The 19,991-nt window shown below is 42.6% G+C and overlaps 1 protein-coding gene across 2 annotated transcripts; it reads right to left on the bottom strand.

The window, feature by feature from the left end:
- Positions 1-1,322: 1,322 nt before the first annotated feature.
- Positions 1,323-13,029, bottom strand: skp2 (S-phase kinase-associated protein 2, E3 ubiquitin protein ligase). Of its 2 annotated transcripts, none has more exons than XM_039778758.1 (10): positions 12,883-13,029; positions 12,004-12,254; positions 11,340-11,454; positions 10,038-10,181; positions 9,191-9,325; positions 8,408-8,506; positions 8,162-8,289; positions 6,375-6,426; positions 4,506-4,613; positions 1,323-2,099 (listed from the first exon to the last, which is right to left on the bottom strand). In XM_039778758.1, exons 1-10 carry the CDS (start codon positions 12,894-12,896, stop codon positions 1,850-1,852), a joined length of 1,296 nt encoding a protein of 431 aa, XP_039634692.1. In that variant the 5' UTR covers positions 12,897-13,029; the 3' UTR covers positions 1,323-1,849. The 2 variants fall into 2 exon arrangements, with proteins under 2 accessions (XP_039634692.1, XP_039634694.1); XM_039778760.1 differs by having other exon boundaries at positions 11,340-11,451.
- Between the last annotated feature and the right edge of the window lie 6,962 nt (positions 13,030-19,991).

The raw sequence follows: 19,991 nt of genomic DNA, 5'->3' as shown, positions 1-19,991 counted from the left end.
CTACTGCCTCATTGTCACCTACAGTCGGTGTGTTACTAATGGAACCACTGACTGTGTGGGTAAAAGAGTCAAGCTGAAGGTCACTTTACCTACATTACAAAACACACACAAAGACATTTGCTTTGGCTGGTACGGTGATACCGGTATCTAGCCATGCAGAGAGCTGTGGTTATGTTCAGGTTTGAGCTACAATTTTTATTATTTACTTTTACTAGTTATTGCCCCAGATTAGAGCAGAAGCCCCTCCAAATGTCTGCACACGTCCCTGGGGACGTTACTGCCGAAGCCATAATACATGTACTGTACTTTTATTTAGGACTTACATTGTTGTATTGGTACTTTTACTTAAAGGCTCTGATTAATTACATGTGGGATGTACAGGAAAGAAAATTGACTGCATTTATATATTTATATATAATTTCTAGACTTAACGACTACTCAGTGCTTTAACATAGTACAGGAACCATTCACACACTGGAGGCTGAGGCTGCCAGACAAAGTCGTCAGATAAACATTCACACTTATTTAAACTCCGATGACAATGTATCGGAGGCAATTCGGGGTGCAGTGTCTTGCAGTAGGACTCTTCGACTTGGGACTGCAGGGCCAGGGGTGGAACCACCAACCTTCTGATCGGTAGGAGACCTCTATCACCAATTTCATTGATCTATACATGTCTTGTGTGTAAGCCTATGCATGCATACATGTACCGTTTTACACACACACACACACACACACACACACACACACACACACACACACACACACACACACACACACACACACACACACACACACACACACACACACACACACACACACACACACACAACAAAAAAAAAAAAAAAAAAAAAAAAAAAAAACACACAAAAAAACACCTTTTTTTGTGTCAAAAATATTACTTTCAGGCTCAACTTCTATATTTTGTCTGTTTGACAAACGAAAACAAACAAGTTTGGGTTTCATTTGTTTACTCAGAAGGGAAAATGAACAGTTCCCAAGTATAAAAAAAAAAACTCCCATTCCTAAATATTCAGTCCGTATGACAATATGAGAAATGGTGATACGGAGCATTAAACATACAGCACATCTACAGTGACATAATGAGCTCATCATAAAAAGCAACTACTGTCCAGCTGGAGAGCAGATGATAACCTGGTCCAGTTATTACAGTAGCACACAGCCAGACAGTGGAAGCCTGCACACAAAACATACTGTCTGTTCAGCAACACTGTGCTCCAACAGCAATACCAATAACAGTTAGGAGATTCAAGATCCGCATACTTCATTTCACATTAAAACTTCTTCACTCAGTAAAATCACCTGCTCGGTCATTATTACAGCTGAGAACAAGACATGTCTGTCCAACAGTATTACTAAAATGTCTGAGGAGTGATCTGTCCCATATGCAGTATCAGTCCAAAAGGTTTGGACACACTTTCCCCATTCGCTTGAATGAAATGATAAAGTGTGTCCAACCTTTTGACTTGTACTGTATCTACAGACATCTTACATCTGACAGAAGTCAACATTTCATACGAGTCTTTTACACCTAGTAGAGTCTCTACACATGTTTTCCTTACAAAATATTTAAATAAACGCATTATTAGAACCTTAAACAGATTCAAAAATCTATTAAACATTTGTGTTAACACATTCCAACAAGAACTGGATTCAACATCCAAATCTGACATTCCTTAATGAAGTATTACATTTGCTCTACAAGCTTGCATGTTCAGTACTTTAAAAAACAGCTTAGTCATGTGTGTGACTTTAGAACCCTTAATGCCAGCCAACACTAAAAACAACCATCTTCTGTAGCAGCAACAAGCACTGAAACACGGCTCCATCACCGCACAACGGGCTGGACGTAGAAGTGGGGCAGTGACGGGTTGAACCTCAGTCGACACTTGGTGTTCCACATGAAGTAGCCGACGGGCCTGGTGGCGGTGGCCGGCGTGGGCCGGGCGATGCTGGAGAACGGCAGCGTGTTGATGCTGACCAGAGGCAGCTCCTTCTTCAGAGAGGACAGGTGGCTGCCGTTCACGATGCCGAACACGTCCAGCAGGCGCAGCATAGGGAACGTCTTACCCAAGTCCCTGGAAATATTAGACATATGACTCAAGTTAGGGTTCGGACTTCCAAACTCAGTCCCTCTAAAGTAACGGAAGTAGGGCTTAAAGCGTTAACTCTCGCCAAAATGCAGCCTAGGGTCTTTTTGTGAATGTACCACACTCAAAAACTTTCCTTTAAAAGCATAATTAGGACGGAAGCGCCACTTTTAAGATTGACCGGATTTTCGTTTTTGGTCAAATGGCCTTTTGAATGGGAGTGCTAGGGGCACTACTATGATCGCATCAAAATCCCTATTTTGAAAACACTAAAGCTACGTTCACACCCCAAGTCTTAATGCCTAATTCGGATTTTTTTGCTCAGATCCGATTTTTGTTTGGCTGTTCACATCGCCTTTTAAAATGTGGCCTATATCAGATTCCAGTGGGAACCGTTTGCGGTTTCGAACTGACCCGCGTGTGCAAAAGAACAATACCAATGACATCAGACGCAGCACCCTGTTGTACTAAAGTTAGGGAGGTTATGGAGGAAGTTAAGCATTTTCGCTTTTATTTCAAAAGGTTTCTGTAATTAGGGATGCACCGAATATTCGGCCACCGAAAAGGGCATTTTCGGCCGAAATACTTTTATCACCGAAACAATACGGCCGAAAATGTTGTGATGACGCAAACAGAAACCGCGACCTGCACGTGTGTCAGTACCCGATCCACGTGCAAAGCGGTTGAGACGGACCACGGAGTGAAAACAATGAAAAGTACGCTCTTAGAGTCTGTCAGCACACATTTCAGTGAGATCTGTTCGGATCCTCTGCACTTCATCGCGACTGTACTTGATCCGCGTTATAAAGACCATTACTCGGATGCCGAAATAAAGCAGGGCGCACGAGAAATGATCCAGGCCGCCATGGATGCAGAGAACCGCGTGGAGACGGAGACGGAGCAGCGCCCAGCGCAGGAGATCAGAGCGCAGAAAAAAAAAAAAGACTTGTCTCTCTGCACCAGATGAGGGGCATGCACCCTCGTTGTCGGATATGTTCAGTGAAATCCTGCAAGAAAGTGCCTCAAATAATAATAATAATAATAATAATAATAATAATAATAATAACAATAATAACAACAACAACAACAGGTAAGCTATTCTGTTCTTAGGCTACTGTATACTGTATGTGACTATCAGATTGTAGCCATATTTCTGCTAGACATTTTTTTAATTAAACTTTAATATTAATTTATACAATTGCAATGCCTTGATTTTAGTAAAGTTAGTACACAGTCATAGCCATAAATGCAATGGTACTAATAATTGGCTTAATTTCTTTCGGTGTTTCGGTTTCGGTTTTCGGTCTTGGTTTCCTCTTTTTTCGGTTTTCGCTTTCGGCCAAGAATTTTCATTTCGGTGCATCCCTATCTGTAATGCCAGCCGTAGCATGAATGAGCAGGTGCTGAGGAGGAGGAGAATGAAGAGAAAGAGACAAATTGGCTATTTTGGCCTTTTGCTGCAAATTCACTACAGAGGTCTGTGTGACCGGCCGACCGATTTGCACGTCAGGACCGCTTCGTGCCTCCACCTGAGTACCCTCTGGCTTCGCCCTCACCCCCCCCCCCCCGGCCTTCCAAGTATCACCAGGGGCTCTACACATGAACTCCAGCATTGAGAACATTGTTTGTGTACACAGAGTTTACTAAAAACCTTTCTAATTTGTTTTGTTTTTTAAACGAAAGTTTGACTCCAGTAGATTCACAAAAGGACCCTAGGTTGCATTTTGGCGAAAGTTACGCTTTAAAAAAATAAATATCGCCAGATATTGCGATTACAATTCGATATGCGGTTCAAAAAAACAAAACAAGTTGAGCTAAAGTTCAATATTCACCGTGTAACAGCTAAAACATGTCATGGAGCATAACAACATGAGACACCATCAAAACTGCTCTATATTCTTATGCAAGGATAAGATCATAGATATGAATTTCCAGCAATAAGTGAAGTTTCTTTCAACAAGCCGAGACATTGAAAAGTCAAACACGGAACATTTATCGCTAAAGTTATAATACAAAAACAATTCAAATAAAAGTAAAAATATCAGTACTTTCCTGTAAACTAAAATGTCTGATATGCCTCAGTTCAATATCAGCATCTACAATATGGCACCTTCTATGTTAAATAGTCATAAAATCTTACTGAAAAATCCACTGAAAATAGGACATTTCTGTTAATCTGTGATATGTAACAATATTTAATCATAGTAAATATGATAACAAAAAGATTAAATAAACATGTTCAACCAAATGGGACACCAAACATTCAACTTAAAACTGCATATTCTAGAATGTCGGTCTTTGCGATTAGCTAATCTCATTCTTTCAGATGTCGACTTGAAAGCGATTCATCGTTCGGCCCTAAACCGAAGCATGGCCGCTGACGGGGGAACTTACGTGAGAGCCGCGACGTGAATGTGATAGCAGCGACTCAGGGACAGGTGCACCAGAGCCTCCAGCTGTTTGAGGACAGGGAAGCAGTCGGCCATCAGCAGCGTGCTGTCGCTGTAACACAGAGGAACCAGCTCGTTGGCAAACGGTCGCCCACGTACACATCCGGCAGACAGCCATCTCAGCATTATTTGCACAAGATCTGTGTCGCTGCAATTCGGTGCCGAACAGGAAGTGCACGGTTTTTTTTTAAAAAAAAGCCACCGCCGGGGGGAAAAAAAAAAAAAGGCCCCCAACACCCCAATAAAAAGACCGGCCCCCTTTCTTTTTTTTTTAAAAGGGCAAAACGTCACAAGATATTTTTTTTTTTTTTTTTTTAATATTATTACATCCCCCCCCCCGCCCCCCCCCCCCCCTGCCGATGGTGGTGTTAATATTTTTAAAAAAAAAAAGCAAAAAAAAAAAACGAAAAAAAAAAAAAATATAATAATTTTTTTTCCCCTTTTATTTGGGGGTGTAAACCGAGGCCCTGGGTATCCTGCTCTGCCTTTGAGAAAATGAAAGCTCAGATGGACCAATCAGGAATCTTCTCCTTATGAGGTCATAAGGAGCAAGGTTACCTCCCCTTTCTCTGCTTTGCCCGCCCGGAGAATTTGGCCCACCCATTAGAAAGAGAGACATCATGGCTTTCAAACGAGCAAAGTGGCAGTTGGTCAAGGCCACACCCCCACCCTCCACCTTGCCCCCTCTCCTCCTCAATAGCTACAGACACAGAAATGGCACATCCTAAGGAAAGCTCATTGTGGGACTGGCTCTAGTGGCTGTAATTCTGCTCCAAGGCTGAATTTCGGAAAAGAGACTTCAGATACAGTATTAGGGGACCACTAAGGCCTATATAAAAGAGACTTCAGATCCAGTATTAGGGACCACTAAGGTCTATATAAAAGAGACTTCAGATACAGTATTAGGGGACCACTAAGGTCTATATAAAAGAGACTTCAGATACAGTATAAGGGACCACTAAGGCCTATATAAAAGAGACTTCAGATACAGTATTAGGGGACCACTAAGGTCTATATAAAAGAGACTTCAGATACAGTATTAGGGGACCACTAAGGTCTATATAAAAGAGACTTCAGATACAGTATTAGGGGACCACTAAGGTCTATATAAAAGAGACTTCAGATACAGTATTAGGGGACCACTAAGGTCTATATAAAAGAGACTTCAGATACAGTATTAGGGGACCACCAAGGTCTATATAAAAGAGACTTCAGATACAGTATTAGGGGACCACTAAGGTCTATATAAAAGAGACTTCAGATACAGTATTAGGGGACCACTAAGGTCTATATAAAAGAGACTTCAGATGCAGTATTAGGGGACCACTAAGGTCTATATAAAAGAGACTTCAGATACAGTATTAGGGGACCACTAAGGTCTATATAAAAGACTTCAGATACAGTATTAGGGGACCACTAAGATCTATATAAAAGACTTCAGATACAGTATTAGCACCATTTCATGGGACCTTTAACTTTGTTGTGCACAAAAAGGGAAATGTGTCTTAAAAAAAACAGACTTGAACATAAAACATAATACCTACATGACAAAACATGTTAAGACAAATGCTAAAACTTTCAAACGAGCTCACAGAAAACAATGTACCGTATCGGTCCCAATATCAGACAACACCGATTATAAAACACAGGATTATGATCACAGATAACCTGTGCAATTATTACAAATTACTGGAAGTCCCAAGGTAGTACTATTTCTGTGTGAATAGGGCTGAAGTCTTTAATTGGTGCTAGTCATATGATAGACAATTAAAGCAAACAAATGTAGAAATTATATAAATGTTAAGGATCTCACCTTAAGTCTAGCGTTTGAATATCGGGGCACCTCGTCACCAGCACCTTCACATCTGTAAGAAGACACATCACAGATCTTTAAGTCAGTACAAAAGTGAACATTTGTGATGCAGTATAAGACTTCCAAAGTCCTCAAAAAGCATCTCAATTTGATATTTTGGCAGTGGCTAAGCAAGTAAGCCAGACTGAAAAGCAGATTAGCTCGGTGACTGAAGGGTCACTGATCAGCAGGGCCCCCGCGTATTTTAAACAACTAAAAATCTAAGAAAGTTAACACCAGCTCCACCCCAAGCAGAAAAACAGTCCACTAAATTCCACATTTTTCCCCATTTTGGATAAATCGCTGCAAACTGCAGATTCTGTCTGGGTCTGCTGATCAGAGTGCGACACCTTACTAATAAAGACGGCAGTGTGTTGCATAGAACGGCAGGCGTCAGAGCTACATGGGTATTCTGACTGACTCAAGCCATTCTAGGACACGACATGATAGTGCGTTCCATTTGTATACGGAAGTCGGATCTTTCCAACCAGTGAGGGTACGTCCCATCGCACTTAAATTGCCTCCTCGAAGCCTCCACTTGGCTCCCTTCCTCGCGTCTTAGTCCCTAGTCCCTAGTCCCCTTAGGAGGCTCGAGAGAGAGACGCGAGGAAATCATGGGAGGAGAGAGGCAACGAGCAAATGTGTTTTGAGATGTCCTTTCCTCTGAAGCGTCACATGAATACATCAGCTGTATGGGCGGAGTTAGCAACTCCTTCAGCTGCACGGCTTCCGGGAAGGCTGCTCTCGTGTGTCCTCGCCTATAGCTCCTCGATTATACCTCCTCGGGGCAGAAATAAGAGCTTTAAGACTGGCTTCACCGAGGAGGGACGCAACAACTTCCGGTTCAGCCGAGGAGCAATCAAATAAGAGGGATGAGATTCAGCCCGAGTAACCCGAGCTAAAAATCCAACATGGCTGCTCCGTGCGTCAACAGCTGTGAAAGCTGTAGTAACATACAGTAATAAGCTCTTCTGTCTTATTTGGGTCTCATTAAATCAGTTGTACACACAGTCCTGTCAATCTTCTGCGGACAGTACAATAATAAGCACAATAAAACAGCGTAATGCAACGCACTATTAATCAGACCAGGAAGAATTTTACAGATTTTGTGCATCAGGGAGATTGTCCAACAGCATCAGAACAGCGGTCATTACTCAGGGCTGTGGCTTTTTTATAGCACATGTCTGTGTTGTAGTTGAGTCACAAACGGTCGAGTCAAGTTTTGAGTCCCCAGTGTTCGAGTCCAGAGTCAGAGTCTAGTCTTTGCTACCCGAGTTAGAGTCCAAGTCCAGAAAATAGGAACTGGAGTCTGCCACAACCATTAATGTCATCGGTTACTTTGTCCCAAGAGTACAGACTAATAAACAAAAGAAGAAAATCATCCTCAGGTTCAGTTTGTTGTAAGAAAACTTGTTTCATGCGTTTTTTCATAACTTTTGTAATTTTACATTGGTTTAAAATTCTCGAAATTAATATCGATATCGCAATAATCGAGATCACATTTTGTCAATGTCGTGCAACCCTAGTCCCTTGTCTGGGTCCCTAATATACATCCCCAAATCCTGCCTCTTCAGAGCCCCCTGTCTGGAGTTTCATCAGCATTGAATTCTGTGTTCCACTGCCATTACTCACTTTGTTGTTTGGGTGCTGTGCTCTACTATGAAGTTCTAAAGTGACACGAGGTAAGAGACCAAAAAAATAAATATTGGCATGGTAATGAACCGATTAGCACCAACACCACAACTTACCGTCTAGAAAGAGGTTCTCTCGGTATCCGCTGAGGTTGAGGTGGGTAGCAGTGGGGCTCAGATTATTAACAACACTCTTCAGATGATTATTGTTGAATTCACACCATGATATGTTCAACTGCTCTATACTGCACAGGAAAAAAAAAAAAAAAAACAAAGCAAAGAAGACAGCATTAGCAAACTGCAGAGATGGAGAATGGGTAAAACCGACTGATCTAGACACATCAAATAGGCCGAGTAGCTGACCTGACACAGGATTTGAGCATGTCGGCCAGCGCGGGACCAGAGAAGCTGGAGCAGCCGCTCAGGTTGAGCTGCAGAAGGTTGGGGTTCTTGGACAGAGCGCTGAGCGAGGGACAGAGGGGGGAAAAAATAAATAATCAAATATCATCCAATTTGGGTCAGTTACCGAGAAAAGACCACATGCGCACATACACACTGTCTAAAAAAACAACAGTAAACACACCAACCCCACAATAACGTGGGAATTTGCACACAGCTTCTATTTATACTGCCATTTCTGCACATGATATACACATTGGAACATAGAAATAACCGCTCTGGAGCTAGCCTAAAATGTCATACATTTTGATAAGCTTACAACAAAATGCAAATCATTTTTCGTACCACCTCGGTCAAGGTTCCAAGCGAGCTGAGGTGTATATGTATGTATGTTTTTTTTTTTTTTTTTTAAATACACCATTTACATTCCATATTGATTTGAACCCCTCCCCTCTAGCAGGAGGCTGCAGTCCATCAGGACCAAAACCTCCCACCATGAAAACCGTTCCTTCCCCTCAGCAGTCAGCCTCAATAAGAAGGCCCTGGACCCCCACTGACAGACTCTTGTAATACTCTTGTCTTATGTCAGCTGTTCAGCTATCCGAAGTTCTATGTGAAAAACAATGGCAGAGAGAAACGGACATGGCTTGGGAGTTCCAGGTGAACTTGTCAAAGCCATTGCTGTAGATGAACGGTACCGCGGTCCCATTTGGCGGTGGCAGTGGAGCTGAAGAGTCAAAAACTCACCTGATGATTGTGTCCGAGAGCTGCAGGCCCTCCAGGCTCAGATACTCCAGCAGCCTGCACTGACAGATGATGCTCTCCAGAGAGGAGGTGGGGATGATGGAGCTGGACAGATCCAGCCGAACTATCTGCAGAGGGCTGAACACCACAAGAGACAAAACTTTTCTTTATTTCTTGTAAAAATCACTTTGGGTCTATTATGTCTCTTTTAAGAAATGTTCATTTGGGAAGACAGAAAATAGCCCACATAACAGCAGTCTAAATTAGCTCACATTGTTGAAATGTGAAATAAATGTTTGTTTTGTGGAAATACTGGAAAAGGCAAATAAAAGATGCAGTTACATTAACATTCTGCTGATTCCGAAACCGAATCCTACTCCCAGGGCTAGGTAAAGCTGGTAATGGTCGGCAGGTTTGCCGTACCTGAAGTTGCTGCATTTTGGCTGCCGTCCGTAGATTCCTTCATGCACAACTCGTAATCTTTCGGATGTTTTTGTATACGCACACGTAGCTAGACCTGAATGGCCTTCTTTTGACTGAAAGTACTGCCAAACAACACTTTTTCTGCTCACGAGTTCCATTTTCACTTTCTCACAGCCTGCTGCATTGAACGCTCCACCTACGTAAACACCTTCCCGTAATCAAGGGCGCCGTTGTTACGTTGACCAGCGTAGCGCGCGTAGTGAAAGCGTAGGGTTCGGTGGAAAACAATTTCTATCCTAAGCCTGGATTCGGTGCATCCCTAATAATTTCCATTAATTTTGGTTTAATTGAACAAGAAAGTGGTTGTATTTTAGCAGCATACTGAAAGCAGCAGAACTGAGCGAGCGTCACCAGCTGCTGGACTCACCCTATGCCTGTGAAGTCCAGCTCTTCCACGAAGGAGCGAGGGCAGCGCAGCATGCGGACTCCGGTCTTCAGCACCTGCTGCAGGGCTGAGCTCGTGTCGGTCAAGCCCTCCAGATCCACGCTGTGCCACAGAGACTCATCAAACCTGGGACAGACACACAGGCATGGGAGGGAAGCAGTCAAATTCAGTTTGAAAGGTCTCAGACATTCTGCAGTAAATAGCCTGCACTAACTAAAGCTCTCACTCCTATCACGTGGTTAAATAGCGATATGTGGTGTTCACTGCCATCAAGGAAAACATACAGTAATAACGTTCAGCTGTGGAAACTTAAGACTTCTAGAAGCTCTGTCAGTTTCAGCTTTAGCAGTAGGATTTCATCACTTGAACACAAGGATGCATCGCTACATGTAATCTTTTCTTTCACCCTGACGTTTAAGAGAACTGATTACCAAAGAAAGCCGAAACTAACCCGGTTACTGGCGCACATGTAAACACACTTAATTTTATGTTTTCCAAATTGTCTGAACACCCTATGAAGACGATATGTAAAAATGAGAATGGTAAAAAATAACTATTAGACTGTGTTGTAAGAATCAGCATGGACATCTGCTATCTGACTTTGGTTTTATACGCCCCAGGATTGTGGGATTATTTAGCCTTTTAGGTTCTTAGGACCCAAAATGAAATGTAGTGTGCTCCAGGGGCCCAAGCTCATAAAAAAGGTACAATTACCATAATATTCTTTAGGCTAATATTAATACAGGCAGACATAATCAATTAAAATACTCATATCTATAGACTCTTGAGTTACATTTCTTTACATTTAACATTACCTATTGGTAAATGAGTTCCGTTAATCAGTGGTTCTGTAAGTGGGGTCCTTGAAGGGGTTCCCCAACAAAAAGGGGAATCATTTCCCCCCCCCACTATAATTTCATCCATAAGTAACACTGACATATCGTATGACTATTTTGCTCATGGGTTTCATTCACTCTGTAATAAAACCTGGGACCCTGGCTGGGACAAAGTCTTATCAGATAGGGGTCCGGGGTCTAATTTGTGTCAGTTTAGCGGTGAATGATGTCAAAAAGTTTGAGAACCACTGTCGTAAATATAAATAACCAACTACAAGAAAAGAATAAATAATTAAAAGTGCAGAATAAAAATGACAGGGTGAAATTAGGCGTAAAGGTCATAAGATTCGGAAGCCGTTAAATCAGGACAAAACGGAGAGGAAGAACCTTTCACTCCTTCGTCACACTCTGAAAACCACTACTGCAATCTAGTGATTGAGAGACTCACGCTAAGCGATGCCAGCGCTTGCAGACGATCGTCATCCTGAGGAGGTCCTGCAGAGGAATATAGAACAGTATCCTGAGAAGCAGCTCATCAGGAAGGTGGTCCCATGAAATGCCTGCTGGGGGAAATAAAAAAAAGGAAAATTAGCAAAGAGTTTATCTCAGCTACAAACCAACCACTGCAGCTGGAGCTGGGCGATATGAGAAAAAAAAAAAAAAAAAAAAAATCTAATATCACAATATTTTTGACCAAATACCTCAATATCGATATTGCGGCAATATTGTAGGGTTGACAATTGGTGCTTATAAAAAGATATTTACACAATGACATTTTTGATAAATAATCATCATTCATGTGTATATAATAACTAAGTGGGTAAAGGCAAATGATAGAAAAGCTAGAACAGTGTGGTATGTTCAAAAAATTAAAATCACTTTTTTTCTGTAGTTGCACAAACACACATTATGATATGTTTAGGAACACTTCCACCCTTCACATATCACAGATCATTTGTGTTTGTGCTGGCATGTATGTCTACCTAGGGCTGGGCAATATATCAATATTATATCGATGACACAAGTGTCATCTGTCCTGGTTTTAAAAGGCAACATCTTTAAAACCAGGGAAGGATAACACTGAAAAAGGTGATCAGAAAGAGGTTTCCTACATGTCGTGGATTCTTTTGTCCTCCTTGATCTTCTGGCCAGGACAAACTGGTTGCTGTCATTCTCTTTCCCCTTGCTGATGAGCCGCTGGTGCTTGTGGCGTGGCGACCACTGCTGGATGAGCTCTGTGGGGGTGCATTCGATGTCCAGGCCCTCGCCGAGGCAGCCTTTGGACTTGCGTTTGTTGTTCTTCTTGGACTGAGACAACATGGAGCCCTGAAGACTCAGGCAGGGCAGATCCTGCAGTGGCATGCTGTGGGGTGGAAAGAGAAAACTAATCAAGACACTTCTTCAAAAATGTTGCCGAGGTTACGCAACCCTCTCTTCTGACATTTTTACTTGATCTTAATCATCTCACAGAAGGATTCAACCGCGACCTAGCTTCCTCCAGTGTACAACATCTGCCCGCCATAATGATGCTACAACCAGCGGTGTGACCGCGCCAATTCTAACAGCAAAAGAAAACGCAAATATTTTGTCACTTCTATTTCAGGCAATATGCATGCAGAGTTACACGGGCTTTTATATAGTATATTCCGTAGTCGGTTTACACTTTATTAAACCAGAAAGGAAGCCTTCATGGTAGACCTGGACGGAGGCCTGGCTGACATGAAAGCGCGGTATCTACTATTATTCAGTTTTATACTAAATACGCTGTCCAGAATGGCGAATCGCAAACACATGTGGTTGACAACTAAGGTTACAGACTTGCAATTCATTACATTCAATAAATAACGTTAACTTTATTTATTGAATCGCTGCACAATAGCTAGCTTACCATGCTGTAACTCGTTAGTGTTGGTTTATTTTTTTACATGGATGGCATCTTATGGTAACGTTATCGCTCGTGCAACAAATTATAAAAACATTGGTAACCATACCTGTGTTTTGGCATTTCTTCCGTTTCAACCCCAAATATGTATGTAGAGAAATGCGCATGAAAAAGCTGGCTGTTTTTAGTTTCACTCACAGCAGCCCTCCTACCAAGACTCTTTAAACTCACCGCCGGGGAGCAGCAGGGCGCCCTGTATTTACCACGTCACTGACGTGTCTACGTCTTACGGCATGCGTTTTGCTGAGTGGGGATTGGTTAGGGTTTAGAGAATACCAGGGAAAGCCAATCAGAGGCAGAATAAAGACGGGCCACGAGGCACGTCCTTTGACGTCGACACGTCTAGCGGATCCGATCTAGCATGGACTACACCACCTTTTTTTTTTATTGTGAAATTTCCAAAAGATTTTGGACAGATTTGGAGTCTTACTTTTTTGAACCCACCAACTTTATCTACACCTTTAACCTTAAATATATCATATGTTTCTACGATAATTCAGGTAATGGTGCTCTTGAGTGTCTAATACATTGTATACATCATTATTCTGTATGCAAAATTCTATATTCACAAGCAGACATTTTCTAACTCATCTCCTAATTTTGTACCTTTTCTCATAGAATTTAAATCTCTACTGAAGTCACTTAGAACGTTGGAAACCTCTGACTAACTGTAAATTGATGTCTTCTTGTACTTTTTTGTTGTTTGTAATGTCTGTTATTTCTCGTTTGTATTGCCTCGTATGTTTCTATATATATTTTTAAATTATTTTCATAACTGCACTTGTTTTTCACGTGCTATCATAAACTGCATTTTGTCAATAAAAAAAAAAAAGAAAAGAAAAAGAAGCATGGACTACACCACCACCTGCCGCCACCTACTGTACCGGAGTGTGTACTGTCATGATTTTAAACAACCATCACACAAAAATAAACGTTTAAGAAATGATATTCTGGACTGGATATTAAACCTGTTTCAATTATTATTTTAACATGTTTATCCCCTGTGTCTAACAATGCTCCACACCCTTCCCATATCTACCACCCTGTCTTTCAATCTCTTTCTTTCTACAATAAACTTCCTACAGCCTATTAGCACATGTTCAACAGTTTCCCTACAATTAAAAATCTCACATGTATCTGCCTCTGTCTTTTTCATTATATATAAAGTGTCATTAAGTCCTGCATGTCCTAATCTAAACTAGGGGTGCAAGATATATCGACTCAACATCGTTATCGCGATATCATGTGAAAGTGTAGCGATAAGTATGCAATATTTTGTTTATTTTGTGGAGCGCTGCGTCCCGTCCGTTGGCTGCGTGGCTTAGTTGTGTCTGATTTAGAGCCCTCTTGAAACGCTATAATGATCATGTTTCATTGGCCAGTTACCGTGCCACGTGCACATGTTAGTGCACGTCAGCGCACGGGTCCACTACGTGACAAAACCTATGGAGCGTACCACGTGTGTGCATATTTCAAGAGAGTGACAGTGTAAGAAATAGATAGAGACAACGAAACGGAACGAATCAGAGAAGCAAAAGAAAAGTTGTGTCCTGTTCTCTTTATTTATTTATTTGATACTGTCCAACCAGTAAAACATGTCCTGTTCTGTAGACATGGTCCTTATTTATTTATTTATTTATTTGATACTGTCCAACCAGTAGAACATGTCCTGTTCTGTAGACATGGTCCTTATTTATTTATTTATTTATTTGATACTGTCCAACCAGTAAAACATGTCCTGTTCTGTAGACATGGTCCTTATTTATTTATTTATTTATTTGATACTGTCCAACCAGTAAAATATATCCTGTTCTGTAGACATGGTCCTTATTTATTTATTCATGTTGGACCAGTCCAGTATGACTGTCAGTTGAAATAAACCTTTTGTTGTAAGAAAACTTGTTTAATTTGTTATTAATCTATTTTTGATGCGTTTTCCCGTAACTTTTGTAATTTTACATATGTTTAAAAATATTGAAATTAATATTGATATCCCAATATTCATAATCGATATCGCAAAATCACATTTTGTCAATATCGTGCAACCCTAATCTTAACCAAGCAAAAACGGTATCTTCTTTCTTACATTTACCTCTATACTTCTTACTTTGACAAACTTTTGAATTTTGAAATATTCTCTACCCTTATTGTCATTATTCCAGAGTTCTTGCCAAAAAGTCATTATTTCATGATGAATTATTGATTTCGCTTCTGACCTCCCAAACTAATTTCTAAAATATAATGCAAATGCATTATGCAAATTTATATTAGGCAAGTTAAGTCTTTGAAAATTAAAAGTCAAATGAAGTTTGCTATTTCATTTTCAAATGGTTAGAAATGCATTTTAATTTGAATTGTGACCTACATATTGCTTTTTTAAATGGAAAATGAAGCTGCGTTGTTTATATTGCCTTTACATTTGAATATTGTTCACTTCAGAGAATTTTAAGTCTGTGAAAATGATAAGTCAAATGGAGTTTGCAGTTTCATTTTCAAAACGTTATCAAAATATATTATCATTTCATTTTAATATAGTCATATAATGCCCATACAAGGATGTGAAAATGAAAATGAAAATTGGATTATTGCATTTTCATTTAAATTTTGACTCCAAAAACATATACATTTGTGGAAAATGATAATGCTATTGTGTAATTACATTTTCATATTCACATTTACATTATCCTTTTGATAAAGTCCCCTATAGGCTTCCATAGCTTACAGTATGACTACTGATGTGCATCCCATTACTGCCTTGTTTGGTATTAATACAAATTGGTCCTCAATATGCACAGTGTGATTGCATTCACAACACCTCTGGCGCCATGCCTCATTCTTTTAAACTGGAAGGGGTCTAGACCTCCTTGCCACGCTAGATGGCTGAGAGATGTATTGTTTCACTTAAAATTGGTCAAAATAAAATACACCCTGCAGGGAAGTAAGTTCAAGTTGTATGAGTAATGGGGACCTTTTTTTGAGTTATTTTGATTGCTTGAAGGATTTAAGACTGGGATGACCAAGCTTAGAAAATAGGTTGCACCTCTGGATTAGTACAGTCTTCTCTGTCTCTTTAGGTGTAGCCCTTTTTGTTTAAGGTTTACTGTATAATGTTTTTTCTATTTGTTTAATGGCTTCAGAATATTTTTTCCTTTTTTGTAAGCACAAGAGGATGTTAGGGAGGGTTGGTTGTGGGTTGGGTGGGGATCTGTTTTGTTGTGTACTTGTTGTCTGTTAAATACCAATAAAAAGAACTTAAAATAATAATAAGAATCTCTCTAACACCTAAACAGTGGCTCATTAACAAGCTCTGTGGTTTATTTATTCATCCATCCATCCATCTTTATCCGCTTATCTGGGGTTGGGTCGTGGGGACAGCAGCTCAGCAGGGGATCCCAAACTTTCCTCTCCCGAGCAACATTAACCAGTTCGGACTCCCGAGGTGTTCCCAGGCCAAGGTGGAGATATAGTAGGCTCGTTCGAGATAAACTGCGCCTCGTCTGTAAAGTGGACGAGAGCAGGCGGCAGCATCCAGGGGCGGTGACAAAAATCCGCTGTCAAGTCAGACAGCCGTTTCCAGGGGCCTTCAGGCTGAACAGGAAGTGACAGAAACACTCACATCCTGTTAGGTCCGATTCCGATTCAATAAAATGTTATCAGACACATATATCAGCTTGTACACAGTCTCCAGTTGTTTATGACAGAGTAGCTGTCAAAATGCTCTACATGCGATCTGTTGCTGATTTTAATTAACAACAGACTGTAGATGATCTGTAATCTGAACAGATTTAGTCTCTCTGACTTCTAAACATAACTATAAGCCACACAACATGTGTTCTGTACACAATAAGCCTTTAAATCAGACAAATAGCTATTCAAATCCCTCCAATTCAAAAACAATAAAAAGTTTATGTTAAGTCAATTCTGAACCAATCAGCTGTTAGATCAGCTGAGTGCCAGGCGTTTCCCAGCATGCCCCTGGGTCCGCCTGGGTCTTGCAGTTGGGGAAAAGCAACAGCGCTGCCTGCGTCTCAAACCTGCGGCCGCCTTGATCTCGTGAGGTTATCATTGCCCATGTGTGCATGACGTCAGAGCAAGTCGGGATCAAGTCGGACACAAATCTAGCCGGCGTGCATCGGGCGCGACCGCCGGTAATCGATTCTGCGCACACCTGTCTCATCTCGAACGAGCCTAATCTCTCCACCTAGACCTGGGTTTCCCCCGAGGGTTTCCCTCCTCCTAGATGGACGTGCCTGGAACACCTTCCTAGGGAGGAGCGCAGGAGGCATTCTTACCAAATGCCAGAACCACCTCAACTGGCTCCTTTCCATGTAAAAGGAGCAGCGGCTCTACTCCGAGCTTCTCAAGGATGACTGAGCTTTCACCCTATCGCTAAGGGAGACGCCAGCCACCCTCCTGAGAAAACCCTTTTTGGCCGCTTGTAACCGGGATCTCGTTCTTTCGGTCCACCCAGCCTTGTCTCCATAGGTGAGACAAACAAGACTGGTGACAAATCGAAGCCCTGGCAGAGGCCAACCCTCACCTGGAATGAGTTCAACTTACTACCGAGCACCCGGACACAGCTCTCGCTTTAGGCATACAGGGATTGGATAGCCCTGAGAAGGGACCCCCTCACCCCATACTCTCTGCACCTCCCCCCGGGGATGCGGTCATACGCGTTCTCCAAGAATACTCCCAGGCCCCCTCCAGGGTCCTCGCGAGAGTGAAAAGCTGGTCCGTTGTTCCACGACCAGGACAGAATCTGCATTGTTCCTCTTCAATCTGAGGTTCAACTATCGGCCGAACCCTCCTTTCCAGCACCTTGGAGTAGACTTTTCCAGGGAGGCTGAGAAGGCGCACTTTCATTGGCACACACTCCTTGGTCCCCTTTTGTTGATCAGGGGAACCACCACCCCGGTCTGCCAATCCTTGGGCAATATCCCAGACTTCCACGCAATGTTGAAGAGGCGTGTCATCCAAGACAGCCCCTCCACACCCAGAGCTTTCAGCATTTCTGGACCTCATCAATCCCCGGGGCTTTGCCCCTGTGGAGTTGTTTGACTACCTCAGTGACTTCCACAAGGAAAATTGAGGATGACCCCACGTATGACAGTAACTGAAATGGAAACTTTATTTTGTAATGTTGGGTGAGTTTCTGCACTTTTCAGTTAGAATTCGCCACGTTACAGAGCCAGACAAGACTCTGCATACGGCCCGCTTATTCTCTCGTCTACTCAAGAGTTTGCGTTGACGGACCACACATTGTCATGTCAAGTTATCACACAGTGTGTGTGAAAACCAGCGTAACGCCGGGACCTCCCCTGACACTGACTCCGACCCCCCCACACACACACACACCTCATTCCCTCTTACTATACTTTGCACCAACATTCATCCTGGACTATACATCTGCCCATTGCTCACAGTGCTTAGACTACTTAAACAGCTATTTTGTATACATTTATTCAGTATTTATTCTTATTAATGTTTAATATGTTTGTTTGTGTATGTATGCACAAAGGCAAATTCCATGCAGGGTGACTACTGTGGCAATAAATTCTTTTCTGATTCTGATTAAGGAGGCAGCTTCACGAGTAGCTCGCCGGAAAGCTTCCTCAAAGCCATGGTTCAGATCTCTTTGCCTGAGTGGTTAAAGGACTGAAACCCCTCCTCTCCAGCATGCTAGCAGTCAGTCTCCTCTCCAGCATGCTAGCAGTCAGTCTCCTCTCCAGCATGCTAGCAGTCAGTCTCCTCTCCAGCATGCTAGCAGTCAGTCTCCTCTCCAGCATGCTAGCCATCAGCATGCTGGTCTTCAGCCAGTCACCCTGCCCGCCTCATGGTCTGAACCTCCTCGGTCTGTCTGCCCTACTGTAAACCAGCCTGCAACTTGGTCCCCGACAACAAGCAGTCTTTTGTGGGGACCCACCTGGCCATCTTTCCTGGGACCCGTGGAGGCCGTAAAAGGGGAAGTGGTCGACATGGCTCCTGACGCCATGCACAGCCTCAACCTCTCCTCACTCCAGGGCCTCCAGAGTCTTCAACACCCAGCATCCCAGAGTCTTCACTGCTGTCCAGCCCCCCAGAGTCTTCCTGGCTGCCCAGCATCCCAGAGTATTCGCTGATGCCCAGCATCCCTGAGCGACACAGAGCTTGTGCTGCCCTGCATCCCAGGGTCTGCGCTGCCCAGCGATCCAGAGCTTCCGCTGCCCAGCGACCCTGAGCCCAAGCAGCCCAGCCTATCAACGAACGTACAATTGTACTTTCAACCAGTTGCCCGGGTTCCAGTCGTTGCTCCGGCTGACTCAGGCCCCCCCGTGTCCAGTCGGCAGTCCGGCCGACTCCTGCTCCCCGTGTCCAGTCCAAGGCCAGGTCGACACCTGTCCGCAGAGTCCAATTTTCTGTTGAGCTGCAACAGTCCCCTGCTCCGGAGCAGCAACATTCTCCAGCCCTGCTGACCTGTCAGCAGTGTTGCCTGTCTCAGGTTTCCGGCTGGACTGCCGTCGCCCTCCTGCTTGGCCTCCAGGGGGTCTTTGTCTTCGACGGCCGGCCACCAGAGGGGTTTCATAAATGTAAATTTGCTAAAGTAAAACCTCACTTTGTTTTCAAGAAATAAATTGTGCTTTATATTAAGACTATAACTTCAAACATCACAAACAATATACAAATAAATTTAAAAAGCCATTAAAACTTTAAGATTGTGCTCCCTATTTAATGTTTTCACTGAATTCATTTTCTATTTATTCAGCACAACACCGACCATGTGGCATTCCAGTCTTGCTTGTTTTTTTCATTTTATAGCAGAAAGGGATGCCAATTTATTTCCCCCAAGAATGGCAAAGGCATGGGGTAAGGCTTGACCCGCCCTGCTCTCCCAATTGGCTAGTACTCGTTGAGTTGGTTAGGCAAGAGTGGGATTGGTTAGGGTAAGAATGTCAGGGTTAATCAGACAAGCCTTCGCCATCCTGGGAAAAAATACTGGCCAAGGGACTCATGAATGGCCAAATTATCTTAGGTAGATCCTCTGCCCTCTCCCCAGGCTGCTTTAAGAATGTGCACACTAACATTATCAATCATTACCAACACCGGAGACCCTCAGGGCTGTGTCCTTAGTCCTCTATACAAATGACTGTACCCTTCATACATCACCATATACAGGACACT

The sequence above is a fragment of the Perca fluviatilis genome, chromosome 17 (assembly GCF_010015445.1).
Source record: "Perca fluviatilis chromosome 17, GENO_Pfluv_1.0, whole genome shotgun sequence".
NCBI classification, from domain to species: Eukaryota; Metazoa; Chordata; class Actinopteri; order Perciformes; family Percidae; genus Perca; species Perca fluviatilis.
Note: the sequence above shows the minus strand (reverse complement) of the source record. Positions and strands in the feature narration are given on the sequence as shown.